This window comes from Centroberyx affinis, unplaced genomic scaffold (assembly GCF_046629955.1).
Source record: "Centroberyx affinis isolate AG114_WGS23_722 - 3 ecotype Tasmania unplaced genomic scaffold, CSIRO-AGI_Caff_v1 ptg000109l_1, whole genome shotgun sequence".
In the NCBI taxonomy this organism is placed as follows: domain Eukaryota; kingdom Metazoa; phylum Chordata; class Actinopteri; order Beryciformes; family Berycidae; genus Centroberyx; species Centroberyx affinis.
The window spans coordinates 461,279-480,123 of record NW_027278811.1 but is presented as its reverse complement, the minus strand read 5'-3'; the positions used below and the strand labels follow the sequence as shown (position 1 = coordinate 480,123).

The 18,845-nt window shown below is 44.5% G+C and overlaps 1 protein-coding gene across 1 annotated transcript in view; it reads left to right on the top strand.

Moving 5' to 3' along the window:
* The window catches only part of ptprn2 (protein tyrosine phosphatase receptor type N2), a 104,825-nt gene that overhangs the window by 21,789 nt on the left and 64,191 nt on the right, over window positions 1-18,845 (top strand). Inside the window, exons 4-10 of the mRNA XM_071525957.1 lie at window positions 1,426-1,670; window positions 3,118-3,571; window positions 3,770-4,066; window positions 4,396-4,436; window positions 5,054-5,484; window positions 8,580-8,666; window positions 12,482-12,561. Of these exons, the coding sequence (XP_071382058.1) occupies window positions 1,426-1,670; window positions 3,118-3,571; window positions 3,770-4,066; window positions 4,396-4,436; window positions 5,054-5,484; window positions 8,580-8,666; window positions 12,482-12,561 (1,635 nt within the window). The remainder of the gene's footprint in view (window positions 1-1,425; window positions 1,671-3,117; window positions 3,572-3,769; window positions 4,067-4,395; window positions 4,437-5,053; window positions 5,485-8,579; window positions 8,667-12,481; window positions 12,562-18,845) is intronic.

The window sequence follows — 18,845 nt, the reverse complement described above, 5'->3', positions numbered from 1 at the left end:
AATGGTTCATTTTGATTCCCTAATTTGTGCTGGCATACCTTTTCCCTCAAGTGTGCCCATCACACACACACACACACACAACATGGTATGTATGGAAATGAGTGCATCCCCCAGGAGACAGGGGGGATAGAGGTGTCACAGTCAATCAAGCCAGTGTCAGCCTCATCCTGTTCCGGCACCATCAGACGTTTACATCGCCACTGAACCCATTAACCAGCCGCAGTTAACCGCAGGTACCTTATGGGTCCTTCAGGGTTGAAACCAGACCTGCTTCCCCCATCTCGACTGATGATAGCGTAAATGATAATCACGGCGCTAATGTATAGCAGGTATACCGCACATCGGGTAAGCTACGGGTAGTTAAGTGTTATTGTTGTATGGATGGATGGCTGAGCTGCGTTCCAGAACAGCGACAACATACGCTGCTTTGTGCTCCATTCAGCGCTGCCAAGAATGACTGGAGGCATCTGTAGCTGTTCTGCATTGCTCAGATCCTCATCTGGTGCTTATGAATATCTATGAGAATACCTAGTGTCTATGGGTGAGAAACCAGGCTAATGAAGACATTCTGTGTTGATACTTTCATTTTTTTTCATATATTCTTACCCAGGCTGTTAGCTTATTGCTATTAAATATGTTCACATCATTAAGACCAGCATAACTCTTTGTTTCTTTAGATGAGGACTTCCAAAGAGCCCAGTAAAAGGTTAGGTATGAGGCAGTTATGAATCTAAGCCTACGCCACACACATACATTCCCATAATTACTTCTTTCTCATTAAAAAATGCTTCTCCAGTGGAATGGAAACGTCATCAGTGAACATCCTGGCTCTAGACAAAAGTATAATATCTTTGGTATTTCTCTGCTCTTTGCCGATGGAATGCTGTGCCTTTTGGCTTGTTGGGAATGGGGCCATGTTTTGGGTATCTTTTTTGCTTGGGTAGCTCCATCTGGCCTTGGCACCATTGCGCTTTGCCCCTGCCCAGGAGTTCTGCATCCCAACTATGTGTTGGCAATTAGCAGAGATGTTGGCAAGGCGTCAGGCCGCAGTGTGACATTCTCCCAGGGCTTGTTGACTGGCTGGTGTGTGTGTGTGTGTATACATGTGTGCGTACATGTGTACATGTGTATTTGTTTGTGTGTATTCATGACTCACTTTTACTGTGTTACAACTTTAGACCCTCTCTGCTCTAACATTCTGATTCATCCTCACTGTTTTGTTTTGCGCTGTGATGTTTACCCTGTAATGCTGAGAGAACTCTAAACAATTTCCCCTGAGCAGAGAACACAACTGAGCTGTTTTGAACTTACCATTTGTAGGTATACAGTGCCAAAGACAAACTTATATCAATATTTCCAAACCAGTAGATGATAAACCTTTTTGAATGTGAAGTAAGTTCCAATCTGAACTCTCTGTGTGCCCAGGTCTGACGTGGCGGGATGACATCACCCAGCAGGTCATCTCCAGAGAGCTTTCCAAACTGAGGAAGGTCCCCCTCCGCCATCTGGCCACGCCCCCCAGCCCCCTGACTGCCTACAGCAGCTCCAGAGACAGGAAGCTGCGGCCTGTGGAGGCAGAGCTTAGCAGGAGCCTTCAGAAGTACCTGACAGGCCTGGGCTTCCTGCCGCAGTCTGAGGCAGTTGGACAACCAGGGGCCCAACGACAGGGGGCCCAACGACAGGGGGCCGGCACTCAGGTAACGACCCGCCAAGAGCTCAGATTGATCCCTCGCTCCCTCCCACTGTAGATGTGCAACAATTGCTCTCTGAGTGGATTGTGGAGGTGTGGCCAATACACAGATATACTGTACTATCTGAAAAAAATAGCCTCTCCTCTGTTGATATCGTAACTGATCTGTCCAGATTATACCGGGCTACAATATGTGAGATATATCATTTGTGCATAGCATTAGAGTTCAAACCAGAAGGAATAGTCCATACGTTTGGCCTAAAAAAAAATAAAGCATTTATTTTGTTTAAAGGTCATTTTCCTCGGATAAAGCGCGGAGGGGCCTCTTCCTGTCCTTTTTGTGCTGCATCCTAATGGAAAAGAGGCAGTATCTATCTACGCTGGGGGTCGGAGTTGTCCCTGTGCTGCTTTTGTTTCCCGCTCTCCCTCTTCTCCCTCCCACTGAGCCAAGAGAGACCCTTTTACACAAAGATCTTCCATCACGTCTTTACATTATTCAGTCACTATATTTAGGGTGGAACCCCGGGTTTGCATGAATGTGTTTGGGAGACATCCTTCATAGCCAAGCTGCTTCCTGGAAGAAGGCAAACATGGTTAGTGTGAATGGCAGAGCCCCCCCGTCCCGCTGTGCTAATGCCATTATGGCCTCTCAGTATGCCGGGCTTGGAAAGACTGACATTTTCTCTATATACATTTGAAGGACAGAAAATGGCACCAAGGGGGATAGCTAGTATTAGTGTAGCGCCGACATGTATTAAAATAATGCTGCTCGGTGGATCGGATATATGCCGAATTGAAGAGTGGACCCTAATGATTCAGAGGAGATGGAAAGTTCTCTCCCATACAGAGAGGAGGAAGGACAGAATGGCACATTTCAGGCCCAGTATTAGCACTTACTATTATGCCACAAGGTTTAAAGGCGTCTAACTGCCTGTATTCCAGTGCACTGTGATATGTAAATACATAATTCATCATGTGTCAAATATAAAGTCATATGGCCAACTTTGAAATCAGATGATTCATAATTTTTGTTTTTAGATAAGGGGCTGCTACTACTCCTTCTCTGATAGGGAGGATAAGCTTTTTAAGTTTGTTGTGTGTTGTGGAAATGCATGAAATTACTCTTTGAGTGACACTATCTCATCTATGATTTCCATAATGCAATTTCCAAGGGCAGTTGTCTTTGATCTAGAATCCCTATTCATATCCTGTCCTGTCTCGTCGAGCCCAGGTTGCTTCTCTTTTTTATACTAAAGGCTGTCACAACAGTGCTGACCCAGTACAACCCATCTCCTGTTCTCAGAAAAACTATTGCAGACCTGAGGCTAGGTTGTGGATTCATTCTATACATTCTGTCACTGTAGCCTCACATATATGGCAAAAAAAAATTATGTTTGAATGTGTGGAGTGGGCATTTTGTGTTATAGAATGAAGACATCAGGCCTGATGGCCGTTTGGACTCCAGCCAGCCAAAGCCCCAGCAGGGCTGGAAGAAGACCACTATCTACAGCCTTCAGAAAGGAGCTGGCCAACCTCCAGTCACCAAAGTCGTTACTCAGAGTGGAGAGGGCAGGCACCCCCAGCTAGCTCCGGCCCACTCCAACCAGGACCCAGGAAGGAGCAGGCTCCTTTCCAAACAACTGGAACGCCTTCTTGCTGGGTCAACAGGCACCCAGCAGGGCATCCCAGGTGGTGAGGCTCCATGGCCCAAAGGAAAGCTCCACTACCTCAGCTACATCCGGCCAGCTCCCACTGACCATGCAGAGCCCCAGTCTCAGGTGGCTTTTGGCTCCAAAACCCCTAGGCCTAATCTGGACAGGCTGCTTTTCAAGGCCGGCTCTAACCGTCTGACCGCCAAAGAGCCTCTTAGCGGCATGGATGGTAAGATCCGCTTTATCGTAGCTTGTTATGGGTATTTCACACTCCGGCATTTATATTTGCACCACACAATATTCCTGATCTTTTTTTTTCTTTGTGTGAGGATAAATAGTGCTTTTTTGTGTTTTCAACATTTTAGTGTTAAAATCTATCCTCCACTTGATGTGATTGTGTGTCTGCATTCATCTCTCTCCTGTCCAGAGCGATTCATCCAGAATGTGGTGAACCAGCTGGGAAGGCACAGCGTCAACATGGAGGCTTTGATGGGCAAAGACCTGGACCAGCTGGCTGAGGTCATCACAGGAGCCCTGCAGGTGGTGCATGAGGAGAGGCCCGGGGCTGGGGCCCGGCCAGGGCCAGGAGCCACAGACTCCAGGGGGGACAGCGAGGGTAAAAGGGAGCCACTGGCAACTTTGGGCCTGGATCAAGACCAGGACCATGAATCAGACAAAGGCCAGGATCCGGACCAGGAAGACACACTGAGAGGAGCACTCCAAGGTAGACCTTTTATTCTTTGAGTAAAAGCCTGGAAAGTTTGTTGTCACATTAGAATTTGCAATAACATTATTTATGACTTGAATGCATTGTAAAATAGTATGAGCTAAAAACCATATCCATTAAACATTATATATTGCAGTCTTAATAGATCTTGTAAGTCTTTATAAATACTTTTACAATGCAATATTGATATGCTCTTCACAGAACATGCTATCAAATGTATTTTGAGGGTGTTTTGTTTTGAGTCATAATTGTTTTTTCTCTGGTAAATACAATGGGGAGCTGCAGTTTTCACACATTCTGCTCACATACATTGTGTCTGTTTTCAGGCCAACAAATAGACGGTGCAGACAAAGAGCCTGTTGACAAGGTGATTTAAAATTATTCTGCTCAACCAATAAATTGGTTTCTGGGGGAGAGAGACATGTCCAAACTTACATTTTATTCAATTCCGAATGCCAGTTCAAATAGGGATGATTTGAAAGTTGTCCAGACTTTATCATTGAAATGTAGGAAATTGAAAGCAGGATCATAATTGCAGGATCTTAGAAAATTTGTTTTTATTTAATTCAATTAAATTTAATTAAAACATCGAGGTAACCTCAACGTTTTAATTAAATTGTACTTACAATTTTATTTAAAAGTAATACAAATAATGCCATGCAGCTTTTCTTTAGGTTTTAGTAAGTAAAGTTAATGAATGCATCCTCTAATGTATGAGGAAATAGATAGATGAAAGGTGTTGGACCTTGGACGCAGCAGCACTCAGATCTGGAGACTTTGCTGAATGCAATACGCATTCAAAGATTTTCAGTGCTTGATATTTTATCATGGAATGTAAAACTCTATTCAAAATAGTAATTAATTTCTCTCCAGGAATTAATTAACTCTTCTCTTCTAAAAGAAAAGAAAAGAAAATATGTAGGTGAAAATATGTGGAAAATGCCTCCAATGTTCTAAAGAGATATCTACCTTCATCCAACACAGCACGCAGCCTTCCTCACCAAGCTGCTGGACTACCTGAACCTGGAGCCCTTCAATGATCTGGAGGTCAACAGCGGCGGACCAGCAGCCTCCAGTGCCGGCCAGAAAGTGGTGGGACTGGAGAATGTCCAGAGCCGGACGACACAGGCCCAGGTCCCTGTGCCCCACCCGTGGGAGCAGAGGACCGTGGCGGTGCCTGTGAAGGGTGACTCCACCCTGGGTTTAACCGGTGGTGCGAAGGGGCCTGATGCTCAGGTGGACTCAGAGGTAGAGAGCTGGATCAAGGGAGTGGAGGCCAAAACCGGGACAAAACAGCTGGAGGAACCACAGAAGAAGGACATGAGAGTCAAAACTCAGTTGGTGCACGTGGGGGTGAAGGAGTTCTCCAGCAGGGGGAAGGACAGACACTTTGGCTACATTATCACCAACTCAGAGTGAGTTTGATTCAGGTTGTGATATGATTTCAGAATCAGATTTAGTGGCCATGGGAGTTTGCACAGAGGAGGAATTAGACTTGGTGGTTTGCTGCCATATACATAAAAACAACCCAAAATTATGAAAATAGTATTAGTATTAAATTATGAAAATAGTATTAGTATTATTAGTAAAAAAAAATAGAATAGAGTAGAAATTAAGTATACAGTATTGCTATTTAAACCTATACAGTATTTGCTATTTAAACCTGACTGATTGCACTTATGGGAAGCTAGTAAGTCAGTAATACAACAAAAATTATAATAGTAATAAACAGGAATATATACACATGTAGAGAATATTGCACTGGGTTCTAGTGTATAAAATAGACACAATTTAATATAATGTTGAATACAGTAGATCTTTCCAGTAAATCTAATACATTGATCCATGTGGATTTAACCTTGGTGGTCTTTCTTTGCCAATAACAAAACCGGCCACCTTACCGTACAGGGTATTATAACCCATCTCTCACAATTGGTTAGTGGTTATTTGCAACGTGATATTATAGCTCATAGCTCACTCTTATATTATAGTTTATTGCTCCACTCACCAGTTGTCAGCCGCACTGTTGGACCTGTTTCAACGCAGACTCATTTTACATACCTTAATACCAAGCCTCAGTCTGATTTGCTCAGTTATTGAAACTGCCTTTTAGAAACACAATTTCTGTCTAAACCGCCCACATATGCAAGTCTTTTTATGGAAAGGGATACAGTAGTTTGAAATCCTTAGTGTGTGCTGCACCTGATTACAATAGTTGGGATGATAAATCCCTCAGTGTGTGGGTATTACCGTGCTGTATTACAGCTTTAATGATGATACTGTGTCAGGAAGGGTAGCCAAGTTCTCTCTCTCTCTCTCTCTCTCTCACTCTCTCTCTCTCTCTCTCTCTCTCTCTCTCTCTCTCTCTCTCTCTGTGTCTCTCTCACCTCTCACTCAGCTCAGGCTCAGTGAAGATAAGTTCCTATCGACTGTGTCTTCGCCCCTGGCCCTCTCTCAAATCCCTTTATGGCGTTATCAAGTCTGGTGTCAGTGGGCTGTCCTTCACCTGTTCAACAGACATACGCTCATAAAGGCCCGATGGGCACGATCTCTGTCAACTTATGGCCACACACACACACACCTACACATACACCATAAACACAAACACACATACACAGGCTAAAGCATTAAGTATATATAGACACGCAGATTAAGACACAAACACGCACAACACAGTCGAGTATGTGCCGAGGGAAAAGAAACAGGTCACCTTCCAGACGAAATATCTTCACCTCCTCCTCCTCTTCCTCCCCCTCTATCCACAGCCGATCAGCCCACCTAACGGACACCTATAGTGGGCCTATAGTGGTGTCTGCATTTGCTGCAGACCTCATGATTGCACGGTTGTTATCCCCGGCTCCTTCGCACCCTGCAGTGAGGCTACGCAAACCTGCTTATCTGACAGCTCCTGACATTGTGGTGGTGGTAGTGGGGGGATTGGGGAATAGGAGGAAGGTGGGGGGTATGAGGAGGAGGGGAGAAGTGGAAGGTATGGATGGAAGAGAAAGAGACAGAGAGAAACCCAAGGGGAAAAGTGCTAGCATCAACAACCAAGTCACTCCTGGAGCTCTCCAGTTGCTAGAATTACCGCAGAGGGAGGCGAACGTGTCTGGAATTGCTTTGGCGAATCTTTAACTTTCAAAAGCTCTCAAAAAGTGGAGAAAAAAGATCCACCCACTCTCTCAAAGGTGGAGTGAATCAACCACTCATGCACAGTACACTGTTCTGTGTTCTGCCGCTGTTAGAAAAAGCAGCTGTAATGTGGTGTCAAATACAGGCTCAAGAAAAACAATACCTCAGCATCATTTTTGTGCTTGAATATGTCTAATAATTGTTAGAATCTCGTTTTTTAACTTAAGAGAATGCTGTGTATCCAAAAAGTATAAAGGACACAAATAAAAAGAAAAGCATAAAGAATATCCTGGGCCATCCTGGTACTTCAGTCTGCCAATGGCCACATTACATACTCAGGACTACATGGGTTTGACTCCCAGCTCATGCCACATTTCTATTTTTCATATCTTATATCTAACTGCTTTCCTGTCTGCCATCACTTTATTTATGGTGTTTTGAATTCCTTACATCTTAAACCAGTGGCAACAAAATTTTAAAGTTTGCTGCTCAGGTTCTACATTGCGTCGGACAATGTCTCGTTATGATCCATGACTTTTCGGTGCATGTCACCTTGCAGTCACTTGGCAGCCACAGTGATTCCAGGTTAAGCTGTCAGCAATAAAGTAGCTTTCTCTGTGTGTGTGTGTGTGTGTGTGTGTGTGTGTGTTTGTGTGTGTGTGCCCTTCTCATTTCCTCCATCCAGCGCGTTGGCCTGCAGATTGCCTTTGTTTGGTCTATTTCCTTGGCGATTTACTCTCTGAGTGAGAGAGCAGCCACGGACTGAGCTGAGATGAGGCATGGCTTTATCAGACCACCATTACACTTCACCTCCATTCCATTTGCACCTTATTATTCTCATCTCACCGTGAGGGGGTGTGTGTGCACGCGCGCCCCATGTGTTTGTGCGCTTTCTGTCACCGTGTTGTAGCTTCAGCGCGCGTGTGTGTACGTGAGACAAAGTGAATGTAGACGAAGAAAAAGAAAGAGATGAGCGGAGGAAAGGGGAGAGAAAGGCGCGTCCATATGATACAGCCATTACACCTCATGCAGGTTCCATTTGCACCTTATTGTTTGTCTCATTGCTGGAAAAAAGCAGGTGATTTACCAAGCCTGAAGAGGCAGCTGATCCCTATTCCCTCAGCACCATGGCTTTGTGTGTTTGTGTTTGTGCGTGCCTGTGTGTATGTGTGTGTGTACATGTGCGCACGTGCAAGTACATTCATTCAGACAACCATAGGTTTTGCTTGTGTGCAATGACCCATTAGTGGGTATGAATTGAAGCAATATCTCCATACTAAAAAAAAATAGCATTTTAACGGCTGGATGACTGCGTGTATCTTGTATAGATATGGATCTCCATAAGTGACGCCCGGCTGTTTGTGCGTTTCTCCCCCAGCTCCCTCCCCACTGACCAGGGCTTGGACCTGATGGAGCGACTGGCGCAGAGACTCAACCTCCACGCCACAGACCTCACCCAGCTCTCGTACGTACAAAGTTCATGAAACAAAAACACACACACATACATAGACATATCATCACAAATAAGAATTTACCTGGCAGTTACAAGCCAAAGAAGAGCAAAGATAATTGGCCAGATTTAAAGCATTTGAACGATTTTGTTTTGCATTGTTTTTTCTCCACTTTTGAGCCTGGGGGAGGAGAATGAAGGTTGTCCAGATACTGTAAGGACTGTTTGTGTGAAAATGCTGTGCCACACTGCCAGAGAATGTGGGCGTTTGTTGTTTTTCTGACCTTTCGGAGTGTTTGACTTCTCACAGGGAGAGAAATCAGGCCTAATTACCTCCAGACACATACTGATGTCTCCATTGTATTCAAAACACTGCCGCGCCACTATTGTCACTATACGCCTTGTCAGAAAGAGAGCAGTCATACCATCAAACAACTTGCAGTTAGAGGCAAAGAGAGAGAGAAAGGGAGCAAGCGGAAAAAGGAGGCGAGATAGCAGTTGATGAAGAGACAGAGCTGGAAATAGAGAAAGTAGTCCAGCAGGAGGCGGTTAATATATTAATGAGCGGGCGAACTGTCCTTGAACCCGGGCCGGTTGCTGCTGTTCCATGGTTCTGCTGTACATTTGGTGTCAGACCATGTAGGAGGCAGAGGAGATGTGTTCGCCTAAGATCTGACAAGCCTTTCAAGACGCTCCTGCAGGAGAGGTGAAGTCTGGGTGGTTCAGTAACACCCGCAGCATATGAACACCAAAGCCGATGTACTGCAGTCTGCGGTTGCACTGTACTGTAGACACAGACTATTCTGGCTCGCATAATAGGTATTGAGAGGGGAAACTGTCAGTCAGTATCATATTCTGAATATAGCGTTTAGCATCAAAAAATAACCATAATGACCTCAAAATGAATTCAACCAGGGAGACAATCTCCTCTTCAGCTTCAAATTCAAGCCCTGTGATGAGCAGTAACACCAGGATATGTCATTATACCAGTGTTGATTGAGTTAATTTCATTATCACACCTGTCATTTCGTATCACTCAGAATCAGCTCCTGATGCACATAATGACGGATGTGATTATCTGGACACTAATGAATAGCCAATGACATTATAGCACTATAGTATCATTCATATATCCTTGACCACAATCTTTGAAAGCCGGTGTAAAGCTTTAGACTGAATCAACCTTGCCTCGAATAAAGCTTTCAAAGAGTCCACACTATATTATGCCACATATTGATAACAGCACACATGCATTCTATTCAGAAGACAAATCTAGAAAATGTCTTTGTTAGGGTTGTTTATCCCCGTTCTTTTTCCTTTCGGAGAGTAATGAAAGCGCATTCATGGAGAAATAGCAGAGATGGAGAACGTGACGCAAGCTCATTGTGCCTCTTGCTGTGCGGCCGCGGCAGGTGAGTGTTTGAAAGCCTCGGTCTGAATATGAGCCGGCTCTAGTGCTAGTGCTGGGTCAGAGCACACCGCCCCGCTTCAGGCTGCTCTCGCTCGCTCTGATGAGCCCTGATAGGAAGAGGGGAGAGGAGATACTTGAGCACCGCAACAGGCGAGCAGAAAACAATTTCGGGCAGAAATATTAGTGGGAAGAGGCTGGAAGTTCTGGTTAATTCCACGTTGAAATGTCCATACGCCGATCACAGTTATGTTAGACTTCACTGCTACTGTAATCAGCACAAAAAAAATCTTACGTTTTCAAAAGAGGCTTGAAAATAGCAGGTCTGGATGATGTGCCTTTCAGATGACGTAAGTGTTTTACTGGTCAGAGGCACTAGGGGGAGTGGGACCCACACTCACAAGTCCATACTCATACACGGTCTGTGCAGACACAGATGCCCCCCCCCCCCCCCCCAAACCAATATCCCACCAACCAGTCTGAACATACACACTCATGCACACTTTGTCCCGCTAGCCAAGCTAATATGAAGTCCAAGCTTACACATGCGATAACACAGGAGCCAGTGTGAAGTCCTCCAGATAACTTATCTACCTTAACTTCATCACCCCATGGTGGTAGTGGTTTTTCCCCAGTATATTTAGACTGGGTTTGTCTGGCTTGGGGAAAAAACCCCCCACGTCAGTTCAATTTGAGATGCATCAAGATCTCTGGCAGAATGTCTTAGGCCAGGGAGAATGGGCGAGGCAGGGGTAAAGATTGTGGAAATATTGACATTTATGAGAGCAAACACAGCCCAGGTGAAGGCATTAGAGGAGGACATATTTCTTTTGGAGCCATGTGTGCGTGTGTGTGTGTGTGCATGTGTGTGTGTGTGTGTAAGCGTGTAAGCATGTGTGTGATCATGTGCACGAATGCATCAGTGCATGCTTTCGTTTGTCTGTCTGGCAGTATTGGCTCATATATTGCTCCTGGCCCAGCGAGCGTCCCTGCCTCTGTAGCAGTCTGACTGATGGTGAGTGGGCCTGGGTCACAGCACACTGGCAGTCTGATGAATCTCCCTCTCTGTCATACAGTCTGCCTGGAAGTACACTAATGCGCACACTTCCTACGACATACGGCTAAGAAATGACGACATAATGCCTTGGTGATTGAGGGCTGGTAGAAAGAGAGGGTGCAGGTAGACTAGGTATCTTAACTCACCTTTCTGCGTTCACAATCACTCATTATCGTCCCCCAAGATGAAATCAGGGGAGGGACTATGGATTGAATCCCAGTCCGTCTGTACGTCACGCACAATATCTCGACTCGGACACCACCGATCAGATTTTGACGAAACGTTGGGGAATGATGCATCTCATTGCCCCGTTCCAGCATTTTCAAAATGTCACCGGTTGGCCCAAGGGGGGCGCTAGAATGTTTGCTTACTCATTGGATTTTGCTGAAACTTGGGAGAATGACGCATCTCACCACTGTGTTCTTACATTTCCAAAATTATGTGTCGCACTCAATATCTCAGATAGAACTGATCTGATTTTGACAAAACTTGGGGAAATGGTACATCTCACCACTGTGTTCTTACATTTCCAAAATTATGTGTCGCACTCAATATCTCAGATAGAACTGATCTGATTTTGACAAAACTTGGGGAAATGGTACATCTCACCGCTGTGTTCCAGCATTCAGAATTACACTGATTGGCCCAAGGGGGAACTTCAATTACAGCTCAAAACAAGTTGACATGTTTGCTACTGATTGGCCCAGACAGGGACTTCATCATTTGTGGGGCACAACATGTTTGCTGTTGCCTTGTTGAACCCTGTTTTGAAAGACAGCACTCCCCAGGATGATGAAGTCAAGATTTGTTCTCTTAACAGCTAATATCCCTCTCGATTGAGCCTCTTACAAAATATCTTTTCATTAGGGATTTTTGGAGGTTTCAATAGACATCCGTGTATTTCTTTTTTTTCTTTACACAGTAGATACACTTTTTCCCTCTGACCAGTACAGGGAGTTCTTACAGAGTCTGGTGGGGTTGTTAGGTTTTATTTCATAGCTAACCTCGGGGACCTTAAACATTTATTCTGCCCTGGGGAGAGGAGTCTGTTGCTGACTCCTGACCAGACAGAGAGAATGGGCACAGGGAGTACAGACGGGTTACTGCAGGTGAAAAGAAAACAAGGTCCATAGCCGCTGACTATACTTTGGTGTTTGGCCAAATTTAAACTGAAAGGAAAATCAGAATTCATTGAAGTTCACTTCTCTTTAAAATATATGCTATCTCGAAGAGCTTTTTTTCCCCCCTCCTCATTGACACCTTTGTCCTCTCCCTCTAGTTCTGCCTTTGATGTAGAATTAAACATGATTTAATCTAAAATACGATAGCTCATTTTGTCCCCCCCCCCTTGCATCTGTTTTGCAGTGTCCTGGGTCCAGCGTTGACTTTCAGAGTTGGGCCAAACCCTAAGAATGTGACCACTGCAGATATGGTTCAAGTTGCAGGTAAGAGCAGTCTAGTTTTTCTTAGATTCACATACACACACACCCGCACACACACAATGACACTATAGACAGCCTTCATTGCGATTCATCTCATTTTTACCAGCCACAGCACTCTGTCACTCTCTGTGTTTCAGTAAATGAGAACACAGATTAGTCTCACCAGATACAGTAGATAGGCTGGCGTTCATCTTGTTCAGACAAACCCCTGTCCAAAGGAAGATTATCAACACTGTGCAATGACAGATGACCATCAATTACTGGGATGATGAGTCCGGCGCGCACTCCTCCGCTGTCTACACACACGCTCACACACACACACACACACACACACACACACACACACACACCGACACGTATACAGTGATCCTGGACAGTTTATTTGGTCTTCTATTATGTCCAACAGGCTGACAGGTTGAGGCAGGTTTGTGTGTGCACCAGCCAATCAGTCTGAGTGTGTGTGAGTGTGTGTGTGTGTGTGTGTGTGCGGCCGTGCATGCGTGCATTTGTTTGATGTAGACTGATGGAGAGCTGTCACCCACAGAGAGGAGGTTGTCAGTATGCACTGCCTCCGCTCCCCTGTTCATTGTCTGCGCTCCGATCAGCCCAGCGTGGGTGTGTGTGATGTGTGTCGATGTCCTTGCTTTGGTCGGAAATGACTTTGAGAAGCACAGCAATACTCCCAACAGTCAATATCATCCAATATCACCCCACTGAAATCAACATGGTGGTGTTGTTATTGGCTGAAATGTGTTGCTGCTCTAGTTTCTGCCGAGCGACATTTTTGGCACCGTCTCGTTTCCTATTAGGGATGTGCTGGATGATGGCTGATGATACAGATTTACCGCAAGAAAGGTCGGGGTGGGGGTTGAGGTTTGGTTCAGTGGTTTTGTGTGTGCGTCCGTGTATATGTGTGTGTGTGTGTGTGCGCATGCCAGTGAGTGTTTGATTACAGTATTTATGTGGTATATGTGTGTATCTATACTTATTCCTTTGCCATTATTCCACATTTGTAATATTTGTTTAACAAAATGAACAAATGAAGCAAATATCACGTGCACTGTAAATCTCCCACTTCTGAGGTGTAATAATTTTACTGTATCATATCGTCTTCTTTCATCTTTCTTTCTTTCTTTCTTTCTTTCTTTCATCTTCCTTTCTTTCTTTCTGTCTTTTTCTTTCTTTCTTTCTTTCTTTCGTTTTTCCTTTCTTTTTCCTTCCTTTCTTTCTTCCTTTCTTCCGTGTTCTTCCCCTTTCCCTTTCTCCCACTCTTTTTTTTTTTTCTCACTCATGTGACTGACTTTGATGAGGTGGCGTGGGGCGAGAGCTAATGACAGGCGTGAGTCGGGCTGAAATGTCAGACCAAATGTTAAGTCAACATGATCATCAGCCTGACCCATGTTGATGAATTATGAATACAGCCCACCTGAATAGTGATTTGTAAAAGCTGACAGGAGAAGCTTATCAAACTTCTTATGGTTTTGATGCGTTGGCCATGCATCCTAACTGCCCATGAAAAGTATTAAAAATGTTAAGTGGAGCCCAGAGTTGGTCGAGTGGTTAAATCCTCTGCCTATGGAGCTACATGTGCGCCCCCACTGGTCTTGGATCAAACCCTGCCAGATCTTTCTCTCATGTGCCCCTCCTACTCTGTTGCCCCACTATTATAGACTATAGTCTAAAATAAAGAATAAATATGCTTAAGTTGAATAGACTGCACACTCTCCTTTTAATATTAAAAACAATGTAAAGTGAAGGAAGAAATTGTTGGATATTCCCACATTGTCTCAAACTGCTCTCCAGGACATTCCAGATCATATGGAAACAAGATCAAATATATGCATGATACTGAATTCTATATGATATGGCAATGGCATGGTGATTTCAATGTAGTCTACGGGATTGTGGGACAACAGCATGGTCGGTCTGAGTGGAATCTGAAAATAAGCCTGACACCCATATGTAGTGGCCTCCTGGGTAATCCTGGGGTGACCTTTGCCCTCTGTGTGACTGTGCATAAACGACATGGCCTCCTGATGAACTCATCAAAACCCTGGCTTTATTCTGTGCTCAACCTGGCTGTAAGTAAGGGCCTCCGTAGCATGTTTTATAGTCAATAAACTATATATATATATATATATTTTTTTTTTCACCCAAAAGGCAGATTATACTATAGGATGCTGTAGAGAATCCATCAAAATGTGATTCTAAGATGCAACAGACACATGGTTGTTTATGGCTTGATTAATAACCCTTGAAAGCCCATTATCATAAACATTAAAATGTACATTCATACTCCTATTCAAATTTTACAATGTCTATTTGTTATATTTGGGACATTGCACTTTTACTGTACATTGAAGAGGTTAGTTTTTATATTTTATACTCCATATACATTGAAATGCAACACTATATTTTTACTGGTGCACCTTCACTGTACTATGCAGTGGCGCTGTCTGAGGGAGGTTAAAATGGCTCTGCTACATTCTGCTGTCCATCTATCTGCCCATCAGTTCTATTTGATGTGTTCAATGCTCAATTGAAAAGAATAGACAAAGAGAGTTGGTTGAAAGGCATGGACAGTATAGAGGAGATTTGATAACTCATTGAAAAGCATCTTTTGGGCAGCAGGTTCTTAGCGGCTGTGTCGTGAAAGGCCTGCTGGGAGGTCTGACTGTATTAGTGGAGGTAGAGGCTCTTGTGTTCTGCTCAACTGGAAAACCGCAGGACAAAGACCCGCACTGCCTAATCCCTGCTCGGCTGCAAAACAAAAGAGAAAGCTGCTGCTTTATCAAAACTACAAGGCATTCTGTGTGTCTGTGTTTGTGTGTGTGTGCATGTACGGGTGCGTGCGTGCCTGCATTTGTGCGTGTATGCGTGTGTGCATGATTTTTTTTTTTTTTTGCAGCTGTGTTCATACAGTGCCAAGAAAATGATTTATTCAATATTTGATGAAGTGGCAGCCAAGCTGTTAAAACCAATGTTGAAATGTGTTGTTTAGAACTCTCCTTTTTGCTTTTTTGCTTCCTCTCAATCTCAGTGTGATTTCTAAACATGTAAATCACCTTCACTTGGGGAAATTGGATCTGCCAAAATTGCTTTTGCTCACTGTAAAGCAACATTTTTTAGTTGATGATGGATTTGATCCACTCCTAGTTTCCACTCACATGTTTGTGCACTTCACAGTGGGTAGGTGGATTTATGTGTAGGAAGGGTGTTTTTGCCTCATTTGAAGTGCCTGTAATTACGTTATGTTTTTTTTATTATCATGCCTTATTATTGTTCAGATGGATGTACTTCGCTGGATCGTCTTTCAGATTTGCAAGGTGCTTCATTGTAGCACATTTCTGTACCATCGCATTTACTGTAATCGTGCTTTATTCATGAGCTGCTTTCTGTCTCCTGTATACCACTGGTCAGCTAGTTCTATAATTAGACCATAATGATGTATTTGATATGAAATGTCAGTGTCTGGTGCAACTGTCTACCAACTGTGGTCAAGGATGGGTAGGCCAAACGCCAGGATGTGTGAGTGGATGTGTGTGTATGAGAGAGGCTGGTAGGTGGTGGGTGGGAGCTGGGTGAGGACACTCCTATTGTCTCGGCTGTCACGGCTGGGCGACCCCCGAGCCCCACGGAGCCCCTCGGAGGCCCCAGAGGCCCCAGAGGCCAGGCCCCAGCAATGTGTCCGCGGGCCCCCAGGCCGTGAGAACCCCGGCCCTGGTCAATGAGCGCTGGGAGCCTGGGGACCCTGGGAGCAACCGGCTGGGCCATCTGGAGCAGAGAGCAGAGACCCTGACACACGGCTGTCACCCCAGGGAGACACACAGAGACATGGACACAGACAATCTCTGCCCCCATGTTTCTGCCTCTGTGTATCTGCCTCTCGCTCACTCTCTCTCCCTCACACACACACAGAGGGAGTGACAGCAGAAAGGAGATTGGGGCGAGTGAGAAGGAAACGGTGGTGAGAAAATTCCAGAGAAATTTGGGGGGGGAAAACAATGTGAAGTTTGCCTGAAAGCCAAGAGGAGAGATTTTCATACTTTCTGGGCAGATATAAAATACTCCACCCACACTTTGTCTATTGTTTTGTTTTTGTTCTAAAGACATGAGAGAGGCAGCCTAAATATAACTGGGTTCACTTCTGTTTTACTCTCTCAGTGTATCCATTTGTCTCTGTCAGTTTGTCTGTCTGCCTGCTTCTCTATCTGTCTGTCCGTCTGTCTGTCTGTCTATTCTCTCTTCTCTGTGGGAAGGGCCTTGTCTGGTACTTTCTCTGATCTGCTCACTGTGAACACCCCCACACACACACACACACGCACGCACACACACACACACACACACACACACCACACCCAAACACACACTTGCAGACAGTTCTCAGGCAAAAGTGAAAACAGGGTAGCTGTGGCTGCACAATGGTGGTAGCTACCATTTGAGTGGTGAGTGGTAGTCTTTTCCAGCTGAGCAGATTAGCATAGATCTCCCACGCAGACGGAGTTGACCTTCACTCTAGCAAACACTTGTCAAAATGCCAGCGATAATTACCTGCTCTCTTCACAAACAGCACAATGGTTTATCCACCTGCATCTCAGGCATGTAGAATAGCTCTGTAGTACTATAACTGCATGTTTCAGGATATATTTGTTGAGGTGATATAAGCCTGGGGGATTCCTATGTGACACGTGTGTGTGTGTGTGTGTGTGTGCATGTGTGTTGTTTCAGCATAGTGCTGTGATATTGTAATATTTACCATACCATGCAGACCTATGTAAAGTCAGCAAGCCGCCGGAGGCTGAAGAAATAAGTGTGAATTAAATTTTCTGAATGTTTCTATGATTTTCAGTATGTTCATGTCCAGATGCAAGACTGTCCCGGTCGTTCATATGGCTGAAATGAAATTAGTTTTGTCAGCATGGGTTGCACAATATGTCGCAGTGTGTCAAGAAAACCTTCAGTGTTTGTCTCCACGGTATCTGTGTCGGATGCCCGATTCCCTGTGTGTTCATGCCTTAACATCTGTATCAATGAGCGTAGAGGTCAGAAAACAACTCTGATTCCTCTCCCTCCCTCTCTCCCTCCCTCCCTCCCTCCCTTCCTCTCTTCCTCCTTTCCTTCTCTCTTCCCCCCTCTCGCTCTCTCCCTGGGCACTCTCCTCTCTCCTCCTCATCACTGACTGCCCTCTCTGGTTGAGTGCTTGAATGTGCTCAGTTCGGTGATCAAAGTCTTCCTCAGTCTCTTCTCCTTCATTGCCCCTGGCTGTGTGTGTGTGTGTGTGTGTGTGTGAGAGAGAGAGAGAGCGTGGGTGTGGGTGTGAGTGCCTGTGAGTATGTGTGTATGTGAGAGTGTGTGTGTCATTCAGCTAGAAGCCCAGCTCTCAGTCGTCTAAACCGTCAGTCTCACTATCTTCTTTCAGTCTCAGTAGTGCCCTGCCATGCTCTCTTGCATCATCTTCCTGTCTGCTAGAGGGCACACACACACACACACACACACACACACACACACACACACACACACACAAAAACAATGATGGTTATTCAATATGACACATTTCACTTCTCTGTCTTCTTTAGCGTTTATGCATTGTTGATCTCAGAAACTTCTGCTGTCTGTCTCAATAGGTAAATCACAATTTATTTACTCCACACTCCGTATGGGTTTCTGTGTGTGTGTGTGTGTGTGTGTGTGTGTGTGTGTGTGTGTGTGCATATGTGAATATCTGTGTGTCATGCGTAGGTTTACTTGCTGCAGGGTGGTAGATAACCAGAGTTGTGTGAGTCACAGTATAGAAACTTCTTGGTGTCTTGTGTCAGTTGTCTTTTTAATTCTAAGGTTATGATGCTTATCCTCATTGGCTGCAACTTCCTATTTCTCCTGACTCTTCTAGTGCCTTCAGGAACAGGGACTACCTCAAATTGTCAAAGACAGTTAGTAAAATGCTCTGTGCTGTAACAGCACATGACTGGCTTCTATCAATCAGTCTAGAACATCTAGTTAAAGTCACACTGAAATTACTGTTTTTTGCATTTTCAGCTCATTCTAACTATACTATTATGCATATACTATTCTAATCATACCATACACCTATTTATCAATTTATGCAAAAAAAAATGCCCCAAAAAATATTTTATTGTATTTTTCTATCAAAATGTCATTACTTTTACTTCCTAGAAAATGGAAATCTTTAGTGGTGACTTCATTGTGTACCAGGAGATGTACATACAAATTCTAACCAATAAAACATCATAGCTTTTCTCTCCCCTTAACTGATATCCCATTGATCT